General features: G+C 44.2%; 1 protein-coding gene across 6 annotated transcripts in view; it reads right to left on the bottom strand.

Moving 5' to 3' along the window:
* Nucleotides 1-15,569, bottom strand: part of MAP4K3 (mitogen-activated protein kinase kinase kinase kinase 3) — a 275,619-nt gene that overhangs the window by 108,121 nt on the left and 151,929 nt on the right. For all 6 annotated transcript variants that reach the window (XM_044291852.1, XM_044291853.1, XM_044291854.1 and 3 more), the window contains exons 6-11: nucleotides 15,481-15,528; nucleotides 14,290-14,332; nucleotides 5,596-5,668; nucleotides 2,410-2,541; nucleotides 1,015-1,077; nucleotides 841-922 (exon numbers count right to left, since the gene is read on the bottom strand). In XM_044291852.1, the coding sequence (XP_044147787.1) occupies nucleotides 841-922; nucleotides 1,015-1,077; nucleotides 2,410-2,541; nucleotides 5,596-5,668; nucleotides 14,290-14,332; nucleotides 15,481-15,528 (441 nt within the window). The remainder of the gene's footprint in view (nucleotides 1-840; nucleotides 923-1,014; nucleotides 1,078-2,409; nucleotides 2,542-5,595; nucleotides 5,669-14,289; nucleotides 14,333-15,480; nucleotides 15,529-15,569) is intronic.

The following is a 15,569-nucleotide window of genomic DNA, read 5'->3' as shown; positions in this document are numbered from 1 at the left end:
CAAAATGGTATTGTCAAAAATTACAGATCGTCCCATAAAAAATGAGCCCCCATACATCTCCATAGATATAGCTAGAAAAAAAAGTTATGAGGGTCAGAATATTGCGATGAAAAAAAAAAAAAAATTTTTATTTAGACTATTTTTAAAATGTTTCTGTGGAGATTTGAACTCACAACCATCTAAATTAAAGGCAAGAACCTTAACCACTTGGCTATAGAGCTTAATGCTAAGTCATTGCTGAAAAACCTCATAGACGTTTCTCTTGTATTAAAAACCTCATAGAAGTTTCTTTTGTATGACACGAGAGAAACTTCTATGATGTTTTAGCAATGAATTAGCACTGAACTCTATAGCCCAGGGGTTAAGGTTCTTGTCTTTAGTATAGATGGTTGTGAGTTCGAATCCTCACAGAAACATTTCAAATATAGAGTTAGACTTGTATACACAGGGTGGCCTCCAAGCATAGTGACCATGCTTGGGAATACCCCTTTCAGGTTCATAACACTGACTCCATATATGGACATATCCATATATGGAGTCAGAGCAGGGACTCCTAAGCCGGAAAATTCCCCACTCAGGCCCCTGACTGAGCATAGGGGAAGTAAGCAGGGCCCAGAACAGAAGAAAAGTTGGCAGGGCCTTCCTTGCGCTCCAGGCCCCATAGCAGCTGCGTGGTCTGCCTATATTGGCAGTAAGCCACTGCCTAAATGTATCTTACCTATAGTTTTATTATCATTATATAACATTAATACTGGCCAAATTAAACAAGGATAAAGAGCGTGAAATCAGCAACCACAGGATACATTATTAACAGTGACACAGGATACATTATTAACTTACCTGTAACAATTTTTCGGCTGTAGGTCTTTTCTTAGGATTTTTCGTCAGAGCCATTTTGACAAAATGATGAAAACTATTTGACCTTCAATGGAAAAATTAGGAAAGAAAATATGAATACCTGGAGAATAGAAAAACATGTGCGCTTGAGCAATAACGGGGGGGTCTGTTACTTACCATTTCATCTTATCTTTTAACTTTGGAGGCTGGAAGTTGCTCTTTGTCATTAAGAATAAGGCCCTAAAAACACATATCCGTTAATGCCAAGGGAGAGGCATGAAAACTGACAAAAACAAAAGAACTATACGATAAAAAAACTAGTCTGATGAGAAGTGTGACATTTGAATATTTCTAAATCATTCATCATTAGAAAAGAAAAGCAATTTGAATGGGAGGCGTGGGAAAAGAGATGAGGAAGAGAATGGAGGGGATTAGTTACGGGGGAGAAGTAAGGTGACGAGGGAAAGGTGGGGAAGAAATGAAGAGGAGAATGGAAGGGAGAGGTACTGGGAAAAAGTGAGAGTAAGGCGGGGAGGGGGGAAATGTTGGGGGAAGAAATGAAGAGGAGAAGGGAGGGGAAGAGGGACGGGGAAGAAGACAGGGGAAGAGGTGGTGGGAAGGACATGAGTGGGGAGAGGCAGAAAGTAAGCAAAAAAAAGAGGCGGCCAAGGATAGAGGGAGTGATTAAATAAAGAGGGAGAAGAAAAGAAGAGAGAGGTAAGAAAGTGACAGAAAGTATGAATATTCCTACATATTGCACACAAAAAAATTATCCAGGGAGTAAGTATCTGACATGAAGTGATGCTTTACGTATCATAGTTAAATGACCGTTGCACTGACTACATTTCCTATATGGATGTAGATTTAAAGAGTTGTGCAGTGCCAATGTATTTATGATCTATCCTGTGGGTAGTTTATCCATCGGTGGGCATCTCACTCCCAGCACCCCCACTGATCATATGTTTGAAGGAGTCATGGACTGCTGCGTCCTCTTCAATGTTTAAATGCACACGTATAGATCAGGGAATCGGCAACCTCCGGCACTCTAGCTGTTCTGCAACTAAAACTCCCACAATCCTCCTTTTACCTCTATGGGAGTTACAAGAACAGCCAACATAGCGTACATGCTGGGAGTTGTAGTTTCACAGCAGCTGGAGTGCCGACGGTTGCTGATCCCTGGTGTAGACTGTAGTGGCGGTGCAGTGTAATTAAACCTTTCTCTGCCATTCACTTGAACAGGACAAGTTACTGGAATTACACTGCACCGCCGCAACAAGCTAAATGGCATGCAGTTAAACACTAAAGAAGATGCAGCACTTGGGTGCTGGGAGGCTGACCTCCGCCAATCTAATATTGATGCTGAGGATAAGATATCAATATCATGACATTGCACAGCCCCTTTAATCTGTCTATGGGGGAGTGGTTGTTAAATGGGGAGACAATTTATATAGGGTAAGATTTTTTTTTGTTTTTATGTTTTGGTCAGTTTTTAACACAGAAAAGAGTTAAGTTTCTAAGTAGCAAAAAACATCTTCTAAAAACTGAGAGGAGAACAGATTGTATGTGCTGTACCTCATTGGATGCAGGTCAAACATAGGAGGCTGAAGCTCTGCCAGCTCTATCGATGTGATGCCTACTGCCCAGATATCACATAACTGGTTATAGCCACCTTTCCTCTCCACAGCAGCCACTTCGGGAGCCATCCTAAGAACACAGTTCACAGTTTCAGGGATTTTGATATGCCGCTCAAAGTTTCCCCAATAAAAAGGGGTATTCACATCTCGGCAATGCTATGCAACATAAAATCATTTTTAAAATATGGATGTTTGCAAATTTTCTAAATTTTTTTTTTTAATTTACCATTTCCAAGATTTTGATTCCTCTGCACCCGGGGGTGCTTTCATTCCCTGATCATAACCTCTGCCTTTATGGAAATGTGTCACCAAAAATTTTATCTGACAGTTAAAACCAGATAGTAGAACATATCCTTTTTTTTATAATCTGTTTTTATTTTCGGATTGTAGATTTTTTTATTTTATTTCCTGGACATGATTATGTAGGCGGCCATCTTGCCTGAGCATTTACACAGCATTAAAAAATTGCTTTACGGCAGCCCCATGGGCCATAGACACAATGGATGGGAGGGGACCTCACTGACTTCTATGGCAGAGTCTTCTAGGCATGCTCTGTGACCCGTGCAGAGGTCATTGTACAGGGAAGGAGCAGATAAGCTGTGACAGTCACCTATTGGTGGATACTGTCTTATCTATTCACAGAGGTGATATCATTACAGACAGGATTACAATGAGTTACCTGCAGTAAAGTGATCTGTACAAACCAAGAAGTGGTGCCAATAGTGGCCACTATGAATACTGCTGGATTTTTGGTTTTAGGTTAAATATAAAAAGTGTCATGGAAAATTAAAAATAATATCAAAAATTATTTAAAAATATGTTAAACATAACAAAGTGAATTAAACAGCAGATGATTTTCTGATGACACATGCCCTTTAATCCAGCAGCAGTGGCAGCGACTGCACCGTGGGCTAGCATCTCAGAAGCTTGCATGCTGTAGTACAGGGGTGTCAAACTCAAATACACAGTGGGCCAAAATGTAAAACTTGAACAAAGTCGCGGGCCAGCATTGAACAAATGAACCTTTTAACATGGACCCAAACAAGATTTGCTTTAACATTGAATATGGAACAAGCATATTCATTTATTAAATAAGATTTAAATAATAATAAATAATAATAATTTTTAAAATAAAATAACAATAATAAAATCAATCAACCATTCAAGCCCATGTCTTGGAGTAGCAAGAAAAAGTGCATAAAGAAAACGTTAATTATTGCTCAGTTTGCTGCACACTGATCTAATCTGATGTGCCCAAGCCAGATACCTGGCATCTCTTCTTGGATGATAGTTCATCAATGTCTGGGCTCAGGCTTTGAGCTGAGGAAATCCTCAGTAACTTTCAACATGCACTTTTTTCACAAACTCTCCCTCATTAAAGGGCCAGGCTGATTTTGCGATCTCTACTGCTACAATATAACTAGCTTTTACAGCAGCCTCACTTTGTGATGTGGCTTTTTTGAACCTATTCTGTTGTGAAACCAAACTTCTTTTCATCTCCTCCACTTTCTGGCTCTTTTGAGTCATGTCCAGGTCCTTGTACTTGTCATGGTGTTTTGTTTCATAGTGTTGTCGAATGTTGTACTCCTTAGTTATAGCCACGTTGACTCCACAAATCAGACAAATAAATCAGACAAACAGGTCTGTCTTTTACATATGTAAACAGATATTCTGTCTCCCACCTGTCCAGAAAGTTCCTGTTTGCCTTTCTTGGGAAGGGGTTCCACAGTGACAGTTGTAGCTTGAGATCGCTATGACTTCTGTCACACAAGAGAGGGCGTTTCTGGGACCTGTCCTGATTGACGCGCCAAAACATCAGCAAGGCATTATGGGATTTGTAGTATTAGCGATGAATGAATGCACTGTATAATACCGGTGTTCTGCCAGATTTCTATAGCTTGCCGAAAGTCTATAGCGGAAGTGACGTGGTGCGCTGTGCAAGCGCACTTCCACAAATCATCCGAATCGTCGCCTTCCGCTATAGACTTTCGGCAAGCTATAGACTTTCGGCAGAACACCGGCGGGCTAGCTCTAGTAGTCATTTGGTATAGCCTCGCGGGCCAAATATAATTACACTGCGGGCCAAATTTGGCCCGCGGGTCAGAGTTTGACACCTATGCTGTAGTACATGCGGTGGTTCCCTGCCTGGACCAGCGCTCTGCAAATCCACTGAAGTCTATAGGACGGCTCTGAGCATGTACAGTAGACCTGGAAGCCTTCTACAGATGCTACTAAGGCTTATATGGAAGCACTCGGAGCACCCCGCTTGAGAGTACCACTCATATATGATCTAGACCCGGGAATGTGGAGCAGAGGAAAGACCAGGTCTACAGAGAAAGGAGATGGGAAAAAACGTACACAAAATAAAAAGTGAATGATGACAACATTTTATAATGCTATTCCACACAGAAGGCTTGGAGGAGTCCACTGCATTACTCCCAGAGCACACCATTTGGCACAGGGAACTCTGATTGCTGGAAGAACAATGTGAACTATCCTGTGACTGAAATTCAATAATGGCAGCAGATAAATAATCCAATGATACTAAAGTCATGAGGTCATCTATAATCAGCCTGGCCTCCAACTCAAAGAGCAAGAAATAAAAGCTTTCAAGGTTAGAGAAACATGACTGCTTTCCACCAAAAACATCCCTCCACCTGTCTACAAGCGGTACCTGGCACTGCAGCTCAGCCCCATTCACTCACTTCAATGGAGGTAAGCTGCAGATTAAACCAATGGACAGATGTGGCGCTGTACCTGGAAGAAAGAAGCCATGTATTTCAAATCCAGGACAACCACTTTACACGGGGGGCTATATACCTAAACTGAAGACTGGTGGACATGTCATACCTTTGAAATATTCATTCTGTTGCAATTTAGACAAGGGTTTTGTCCATATATGTAGGATACATGCTACATATATCGAATATACTGTATAAACAACCACTTGCCAAATCCTTATCCGTTTCTCCCACTGTGACAGCCCCCACACTAGTGATACCTTGGGCACTAGGTGTCTGTAACCCAGCAGAGGACAGAAGATATCCACAAGGATCCACTTCAGGCAAATGAAACTTTACAGACAAGAAGCAAATTAATGAGAAATAAAGAAGAAACCTCTTACCAATACGGTGTTCCAATGAAAGACTTTCGTTTAGCTATAGTGGCTGTTATTTGAGCGGACACTCCAAAATCAGCTGTAAAAAAAAATAAATAAAAAAATTGAGAATATTAAACTGTTGGCTGCAAATCTTTTATTTGGCCACATATTTAATGAAGACGAGAGAGAGGAAGATTTCAGTGGTGCTTAAAGGGGTCGTCCAGCCTCTGAAATCTTTTTAAAACTGTCTCAGTTCGATGTAATAACAATAAGGCTGGGTTCACATATTTAGTAATTGCACTCACTTAGATAGTGCTGACATATTCTGCAGCGCTTTACAGCCATTGGGGCTCACAATCTAAAGTCCCCATCAGTATGTCAGTAGAGTGTGTGAGGAAACCCACCCAAACACAGGGAGAACATACAAACTGTCCTTGGTCAGATTCGAACCTAGGCCCCTAGCACTGCAAGGCACCAGTGTTCCAAGCCACTGTGCTGTGAACTCCAGCAGACTAGTAACAGACCGCTGAAGTTCACAGTATCCGGCATAGCTGAATACCACCGTGCACCTCCTGTAATGGGATCCAGTGGGGATCCGGCTGCTTTCCAGCATATAAACCGGCTTTTAGCAGGACAAAAAATGCTGAGTGTGGCTGAAAGCCGGCATATACGCCGGATACAGTGCGTTTCAGCAGTCTGTTGCTCCGCCGGAACAGACTGTCGGAGTTCACAGCGTACATGTGAACACAGCCTAGGAGTTACTCACCTTACTGTTCCCTCGCCACTCCCATTCCACATGGTGATTTCATTTCTGGTCCAGCTGAACATGCGGTAAATGGCCACTCTGCAACCAACTCATCAGCTGCAGCAGTGACACAGTCAGCACCTGGTCAGAGCTGGAGTGACGGTGGATTGAGGGGAGTATACCTTACTTTATTGATTTACTATCTGGTACCCACCCTAAAGCACCAGACGGCTAGTACAACTGGTAAGCATACAAGTACATAGTGCTGGAGGACTGAGGAACATCACTACACACTCCAGATACTAGCAAGTAGTCCTCTCCTCCTCTTCCCCACCTGGACAAGATTGTAGGTCACTGTCCCCTCCTGTACGATGAATGCCCCGTCTTGTTCTCCAACTGCAAATAAAGCATGAAGGCCAACTAGAATTGACACTTTCCTTCCTATACTGATGAAGGAAAGCATGCTCCAACATAACTATGTGAAACTCAGTTTGAGCAGGAGCAATAACCCAGTCTTGGGTGGAAAGAGACCTTATCCCCATTGGCTGTGCCTATCAAATCCTCTTTGTAGGTAAACGTCCTAAAAACCTTCAGCAGGATTTCCAGTTTCTGTATGGACACCTTTCAAGCAGTTGTCTTTGAATTACAGGTCCCATCACCCTACATGGCCACAAGATGAGCATCATAAACCTACGTGACATTACCTGCCCTAGAATAATGATTGACTAATCACCAGCTTCACACATCAGCGCTTTTAGAAATGTGACCAATAAACACACAGTACAATGCGCCAACTAGCCACCAGCAACTGGAAGAGGATGTGCTACAAATAACCTACTAAAGCAAAGGAAGTTACATGTGACCCGTCTCTGAAGACCACAAGGCCACACAAAGCTATGTGATGCAGTGTATCTGAAATGACCTTTACAATGGGTTTCTTTTGTCTGACGTATCTGAATCATAGGTTGACCTTTACAACAAACATTTACGCGGCGTGCCGAGCACCATGTAGGTAATTTGTACTGCTCGAGCATGATGCCCTCTTCTTCAGTCACATCCAGGGTCACATTAAAAATTGTGCTTGTTGCACTGGAGCAGTATGACATACTCCCCTACCATCATTACCTGGAAGACGTACTTTATATCAGATCACTGTATAATGTATGTGTTATGGGCCAATAATCAGGGCAATTATCAGGGAGGAGTGTTCCCCAATAACTGCCCTGGGTAAAGATACCGCCGATCACCCAATGATAAAATGCCCGTTCAGCAGATGAAAGCATTGCTTGTGTGGACACCTACATTTCTGAGTTGTAGATTAAAGGGGTTTGGCCACTTCAGCAAGTGGCATTTATCATGTATCAAATTATACACTGCTCGTTCCCATGGTTACGACCACCCCACAATCCAACAGTAGTGGACGTGTTTGCACACTATAGGAAAAAATATCAGCCTCTCTGGTGGCCTTGACCGTGGGAGCACACATAGGCTGGTGCTTTTTTTTTTGTATGCAAGCATGGCCACCACCAATGGATTGCAGGGTGGTAGTAACCATGTTAACGAACAGTGTATAATGTGACGGAAAAATTTATCTAGCCAACAAAGGAAGTAATATGGACAATCACAATACATTAGAAAGTGCCTTGTATTAACTTTTTCTACATAATAAATGCTAATTGTTGAAGTGACACAACCCCTTTAAGGATTCTGCTGCCCAAAAACTATGAATCTGTAACGAGCAGGCAATTATCTAACTAGCAGAAAATTATCAGGAATGAATGGATCATTCCTGATAGTTGCCATGTAAAGGGAAGGGACATCTAGGGTCTATTCACAAGACCGGATTTTTCTGTCCACATCCATTCCGCAATTTTGCAGATCAGAAGCAAACCCATTCATTTCAATGGGGCCACAAAAGTTGCGGACACCACACAGTGAACTTCCATTCTGTGGCCCCGCAGGTCTTATTATTGTCCGTATTTACAGATAAGAATAGGCATTTCTATGTTCCGATCCGCAAAATGCGGAACACACATGGCCTGTATCCGTAATTTGCGGTCTTTAAAAACTGATATGGTTGTATGAATGAGCCCTTAGTAATATTTCTCAATAAAAGCGCTAAAGCACAGCATAAACCAGGGATCAGCAACCTCCGGCACTACAACTCCCAGAATCCTCTTTTTACTTCTTCTTATTCTTCTTTTTATGGGAGATACAAAACCAGCTGTGTAAGTTTGCATGCTAGGAGTTGTAGTTTCACAGCTGGAGTGCCGAAGGTTGCTGATCCTTGGCATAAACCTGCAAAGACACCAAAGCAGGAGTGTACGCAGCTAGCCTGAGAGCTAATAGGAAACAGCAGGTTTTGCACCTCATTCAGACATCTTTTATAAATTTGCTGAAAAAAGTATTTGTCCTTTTACGATTTATTCCATTATTGCACACTTCTCAACTTCATGGCTATAAAACAAATTTACCATATTTTAAGGCTACTTTCACACTTGCGTTTGGGGTTCCGCTTGCGAGATCCGTTTGAGGGCTCTCACAAACGGCCCCAAACGGATCCGTACATCCCCAATGCATTCTGAATGGATGCGGATCTGGCTCCGTTCCGCCTCCATTCCGCTCAGATGACGGACACCCAAACGCTGCTGTTAGGCTACTTTCACACTTGCGTTCGGTGCGGATCCGTCTGGTATCTGCACAGACGGATCCGCACCTTTAATGCAAACGATGGTATCCGTTCAGAACTGATCCGTCTGCATAACAGCTTTTTCAGATCTGAGTTTTCAAGATCGTGAAAACTCAGATCCGACAGTATATTCTAACACAGAGGCGTTCCCATGGTGATGGGGACGCTTCAAGTTAGAATATACTAAGAACTAAGGCTGCACGATATGGGAATTTTGTGCGATTGCGATTAGGGCCCTAAAAATTGCGATAACGATATGCAATGCAATATTTTAAGGGAATTGTGCTAGAGGTCTATTTGCTTGGATTTTCCCATATGAGCCGCTGACGTGGCTGGGTATGACGCTGTTATGGGGTGGATCTGTGGAGGACGCTGTTATGGGGTGGATCTGTGGAGGACGCTGTTATGGGGTGGATCTGTGGAGGACGCTGTTATGGGGTGGATCTGTGGAGGACGCTGTTATGGGGTGGATCTGTGGAGGACGCTGTTATGGGGTGGATCTGTGGAGGACGCTGTTATGGGGTGGATCTGTGGAGGACGCTGTTATGGGGTGGATCTGTGGAGGACGCTGTTATGGGGGGATCTGTGGAGGACGCTGTTATGGGGGGGATCTGTGGAGGACGCTGTTATGGGGGGGATCTGTGGAGGACGCTGTTATGGGGGGGATCTGTGGAGGACGCTGTTATGGGGGGGATCTGTGGAGGACGCTGTTATGGGGGGGGATCTGTGGAGGACGCTGTTATGGGGGGGATCTGTGGAGGACGCTGTTATGGGGGGGATCTGTGGAGGACGCTGTTATGGGGTGGATCTGTGGAGGACGCTGTTATGGGGTGGATCTGTGGAGGACGCTGTTATGGGGTGGATCTGTGGAGGACGCTGTTATGGGGGGGATCTGTGGAGGACGCTGTTATGGGGGGGATCTGTGGAGGACGCTGTTATGGGGGGGATCTGTGGAGGACGCTGTTATGGGGGGGATCTGTGGAGGACGCTGTTATGGGGGGGATCTGTGGAGGACGCTGTTATGGGGGGGATCTGTGGAGGACGCTGTTATGGGGGGGATCTGTGGAGGACGCTGTTATGGGGGGGATCTGTGGAGGACGCTGTTATGGGGGGGATCTGTGGAGGACGCTGTTATGGGGGGGATCTGTGGAGGACGCTGTTATGGGGGGGATCTGTGGAGGACGCTGTTATGGGGGGGGGATCTGTGGAGGACGCTGTTATGGGGGGGGGATCTGTGGAGGACGCTGTTATGGGGGGATCTGTGGAGGACGCTGTTATGGGGGGATCTGTGGAGGACGCTGTTATGGGGGGGATCTGTGGAGGATGCTGTTATGGGGGATCTGTGGAGGACGCTGTTATAAGGGGGATCTGTGGAGGACGCTGTTATGGGGGGGGTCTGTGGAGGACGCTGTTATGGGGGGGATCTGTGGAGGACGCTGTTATGGGGGGGATCTGTGGAGGACGCTGTTATGGGGGGGATCTGTGGAGGACGCTGTTATGGGGGGGGGGGGAATCTGTGGAGGACGCTGTTATGGGGGGGGAATCTGTGGAGGATGCTGTTATGGGGGGGGATCTTTGGAGGACGCTGTTATGGGGGGGGGGGAATCTGTGGAGGACGCTGTTATGTTGGGGATCTGTGGAGGACGCTGTTATGGGGGGGGATCTGTGGAGGACGCTGTTATGGGGGGGGACCTGTGGAGGACGCTGTTATGGGGGGGGATCTGTGGAGGACGCTGTTATGGGGGGGACCTGTGGAGGACGCTGTTATGGGGGGGGGATCTGTGGAGGACACTTATGGGGGACCTGTGGATGGCACTGTTATAGGGGATGTGTGCTATGACACATAGGGCCATGAGGGGGGCCAGCATAAGACACACATATAGCATCTTATGCTGGTCCCCCTCATGGCCCTATGTGTCCCCTCATGTGTCCTAAACTGCGCACATAACTGGATTTGTGTGTAAAGTATTTTACTACTGTGTGAAACAAGCTCTCTCCTATTGATAAAATGGCCAGCCTCTGTACTCACTTTCACGATGAATGCACTGCAGCGAACGGCAGTGAGCGGGCCGGCCGGCGCGTGACTGACGTCACTTAGTAACACTCCTCCCACTTCAGGAAGCAGGAGCGTTACTAAGTGACGTCAGTCACGCGCCGGCCGGCCCGTTCGCTGCAGTGCATTCATCGTGACAGTGAGTACAGAGGCTGGCCATGTTATCAATAGGAGAGAGCTTGTTTCACACAGTAGTAAAATACTTTACACACAAAGCCAGTTATGTGCGCGGGGCCCCTTCATATATAATCGCAGCATTTTCGGGTCGGCCAAATCGCCATATCGCATTTGGCGATTATCGTGATTCGATAATTTTTTCGATATATCGTGCAGCCCTACTAAGAACTGTGTACTTAACTGCCCCCTGCTGCCTGGCACCACCCAAACTCTTACAGGGGGATGTGATCCGCACAATTAACCCCTCAGGTGCCGCACCTGAGGGGTTAATTGTGTGGATCTCAGCCCCCTTATCGGGGGCTGCCAGGCAGCAGGGGCCAGTACCCCCTCCCTCCCCAGTATTAAAAGCATTGGTGGCCAGCATTGGTTTTTGTTTCAATAAATTGTTTGAGATGAGGAAATCATCATTGCATGCTTCCACCTAAATGATATAATATGATACACTACTCACAAAAAGTTAGGGATATTATATGTGCCATTAATGCTCTGTTCACACCACATCTGTTATACTCATACATGGACATGCTCGTACACTTTAAATGGCGCCTGTCACCAGCGACCACCTTAATCAACTATTTGTATAGACATAGAGCGGAGGTTCACCTGATTAAAATGTTGTTTTACTTTTGTTGATCTGAGGCTCCATTCCAAAGTTAGGAAACTTTTTCCTAAAATGTAAATTAGGCATTTGGTGCAATGAGGATGTCATTTTGCTCTTGTTGCACCGAAGCTCAGCTCCTCTCTGTGGCCAGGCATTCCCTCTCAGGCAGTGACAAAGCAGTGAGAGAAGGACTTTCCACAGAAAGGAATGGAGCAACCATGCTCGCCCTATTGCCCCAAATGCCTACTTTGCATATTAGGAAAAAGTATCATAACTCGGGAACGGTGCCTTGACAAAAGAAAAACAACATTTTACTCGGGTGAACCACAGCTATGTGACTATGCTAACAGTTGGATAGGGAGGTCGCTGGTGACAGAAAAAAATTGTTCAAACACGTCTTAAACGCCTTTTTTCCTCCCACGTCTAATTCTGTGAATTCTGATGCTGACCAAATCCTCCACACCAGAAACCATTGCAGTTACTCACTTTGAATGCCACGAACCAGCTCTTGGCTTACCTCCGCTGAATGGAGCTCAACCGCGAGCGGACACCTGCCACGACTTTAAGCGGCTTCTGTACACCACTTGCAAGAAGGGACATGTCCTTTCCTGGCGCAGTCACTTCTTTATACTGCTGATCTGCAAACTGCAGCGTGGCCTCTCACATTAGCGTTTTTTGCGGATCAGTCATGGATCTGCAAAAACGCTTCCGTTACAATAATACAACCGTCTGCATCCGTCATGAACGGACCTGGGGGTATTATGTCTTCTATAGCCCTGACGGATCCGTCATGAACACCATTAAAAGTCAATGAGGGACGGATCCGTATTCTATTGTGTCAGAAAACGGATCCGTCCCTATTGACTTACATTGTGTATCAGATCAGTCTTGCTCCGCACCACATCGTGGACAGAAAACCGCTGCTTGCAGTGTTTTTCTGTCCGCGATAGGTAAGCAACCAAACGTAACGCATTTTGGTGCATTCCGTTTCGTTCAGTTCTGTCCCATTTTCTTTCACTATTGAGACCCTATGACTGATCTCAATAGCGGAATTGAAAACGCATATGTGAAAGTAGCCTTAACAGGCCCTAACAGTTGTGAAAAGTTTTTTTTCTTTTATTTTGTACGCAGCCATCTGTGTTATGATAGCCAAACTGCTTATTGCTGAAGGACTACAAATCCCAGCATTCCTTTCTTTCCCCTTAAGTTCTTGTTTCTGACCATGTGACTGCAAGAGCTTGGTGCCAATACCCTGTTCTATCATTATGACTGCAGGAGGTTGGAAATCTTACTTTGTTCACGCTCCTTCATACAGTTGCTGATGTGATATAAAAATGAACGAAAGGAAGTCCTCATTAAATTAAGTTCTAGATGAAATTGGGATGTGATGAGTGTTGTACATCCACAAAAACAGCTTTAATCAAGTCAACTGCTCTTCAACAGTCTTGATTAGTCCCACAATGTAGCAGTCTGCAAATTTAGAAACTTAACACTAAAGGAAGCCATACACCTTAAAGGGGTTGTCCATGATCAAACACTTCTTTCAATTCCACATGTCCCTGATGGGCCTGTGAAGGGAAGCATACTTACTTGCTCTTACCCATTCATTGGCTGCAGTGAAGACAGCCAGGGATGGCAGGAAGCAGATAAGTATTAATAGATAAAGTGAAATTTAAAAAAAACATTTGCTCATGGACAACCCCTTTAAGGCCTCCATACACACTATTTTCATCCGGAATGGCCAACAACCTAATGTATACGGGGAGCTCCCAACTCTCCCCCAAGAGATGATGTCTTCGAAAGAAGGATTGGACACAAGGAGGAAATAATTCACCGCCAGAGATGTCTGGCAGGGCATCCTCTTCTCTCCGCATTGTAACATATACACGCTTATGAAGTCAAGGATATACAGATGAAACTCGAAAAATTAGAAATTTGTGCAAAAGTCCATTTATTTTAGTAATCCAACTTAAAAGGAATTGCATTTATGGAACTTAATTTTGTGAAAAAGTTCAATATTCTAGGCTCAAGGGTCACACTCTTGTCAGCTAATTAATACCCCATACCCCCTGAGCAAAGGGTACCTGAGATTGTGACTTTGGGGTTTCGTAAGCTGTAAGCCATAATCATCCAAATTATAACAAATAAGGCTTGAAATATCTCGCTTTGCGTGTAATGAGTCTCATATATTAGCTTCACCTTTTAAGTTGCATTAATTTTTCGAGTTTCACTTGTATGGGGAAAATCGTGAGAGGCAGCTGTTGACAACCAATAAATGTGTATGGGCTCCAGCTAGACGCCCTTGGCAGCAGCCTATCTCCCTTGATAAGAAAGGATTGGCATGAAGAAAGTCAGGACACTCCCAGGAACATTAGATCAGTGGGTTTGCCCATGTTTGTGTAAAGTGTATAGCCACCATATGACAAGAAAGGACAGTACACATCATCACTTACCTAGCTTCACGTGACCATTATCTGTCAGCAGAATGTTTGCTCCCTAAAAAGAAAGACAATGGCGATTACAGAAATAGTCAACTTAAGAGAATATGCCAATGCTAAAAGAGGGTTTCAGAACACACAGAAGAGCATGGACCATCTTACTTCAGGGTAAATGAGTCTGGTTACACTGACATTATAACGTGTCTGTTCACACCTATTAATCATATAGCTACACGCGAACGCTTACAAGATTCTTGCCCTTATTCTTTCACTTCTAATCCAATCTCAAAACCCAAATCCTTCTTTTTCATTCATTCTGCTTCATTACACTGTCATCATCCCCTGTACAAGCAAAAATGTGGTGGAGAAAACATTACGTATGAAAATGTCAGACTGACTGGCAGCGCGGCTCTGCAAGTATCTGCAGTAATTACACTTTGTCCAAGAACACAACATTTATTTTGCCTCATGAAAAGCAAATAATTATTTGGAAAAGTAACAAAGATTAAAAACCTGTCAAATGAGAAAGGGATGAAACATGCTGCCGCGGTTTACCAGAGCCTGCACAGTGCATGAATCATGGTACTGCTTCACAGAGGCATTAAGAGCCTGGATTTGGCATCATTACTGTGATGGCAGAAGAGAAAGGGGATTTTACTAGCTCGTTACTTAGCCATCCGCAAACCTTGTGTTCTCAGACACCTACCAGCGTCATAAGTGACTTTACCATCTCTCTGCCTCATTTAAAGGGGTTATCCCATGATTTAATTTCATACAGATTAATGAATTCATTAATTTCATATAGATAATGACAATTCAATACATCTTACTAAGGAAATGTTAATTAGGAATGAATGAGTCCAAAAAGGTCTGCACAACTGAATCTGGCTATACACCTGAGGCTACTTTCACACCTGCGTTAGGTGCGGATCCGTCCGGTATCTGAAAAGACGGATCCGCACCTATAATGCAAACTATTGTATCCGGATCCGTTTGCATTATGAAGAACAAAGTCAAAACGGATCCGTCCTGACTTGCATTGAAAGTCAATGGGGGACGGATCCGTTTTCAATTGCACCATATTGTGTCAGTGAAAACGGATCCGCCCCCATTGACTTACATTGTAAGTCAGGACGGATCCGTTTGGTTCCGTGTCGCCAGGCGGACGCTAAAAAAGCAAATAAAATGTTTTCTTATATTTCTTACCTTTATATCTCTGTGCATTTTTCCTTTATTATGCAGATAATATAACCCCTAGGGGGAAAAAAAAACACAAAAAGTATAGTGAATGAATA

The sequence above is a fragment of the Bufo gargarizans genome, chromosome 4 (assembly GCF_014858855.1).
Source record: "Bufo gargarizans isolate SCDJY-AF-19 chromosome 4, ASM1485885v1, whole genome shotgun sequence".
Taxonomy (NCBI): Eukaryota; Metazoa; Chordata; class Amphibia; order Anura; family Bufonidae; genus Bufo; species Bufo gargarizans.
The sequence above is the reverse complement of the archived record's forward strand: the minus strand, read 5'-3'. Positions and strand labels throughout refer to the sequence as shown.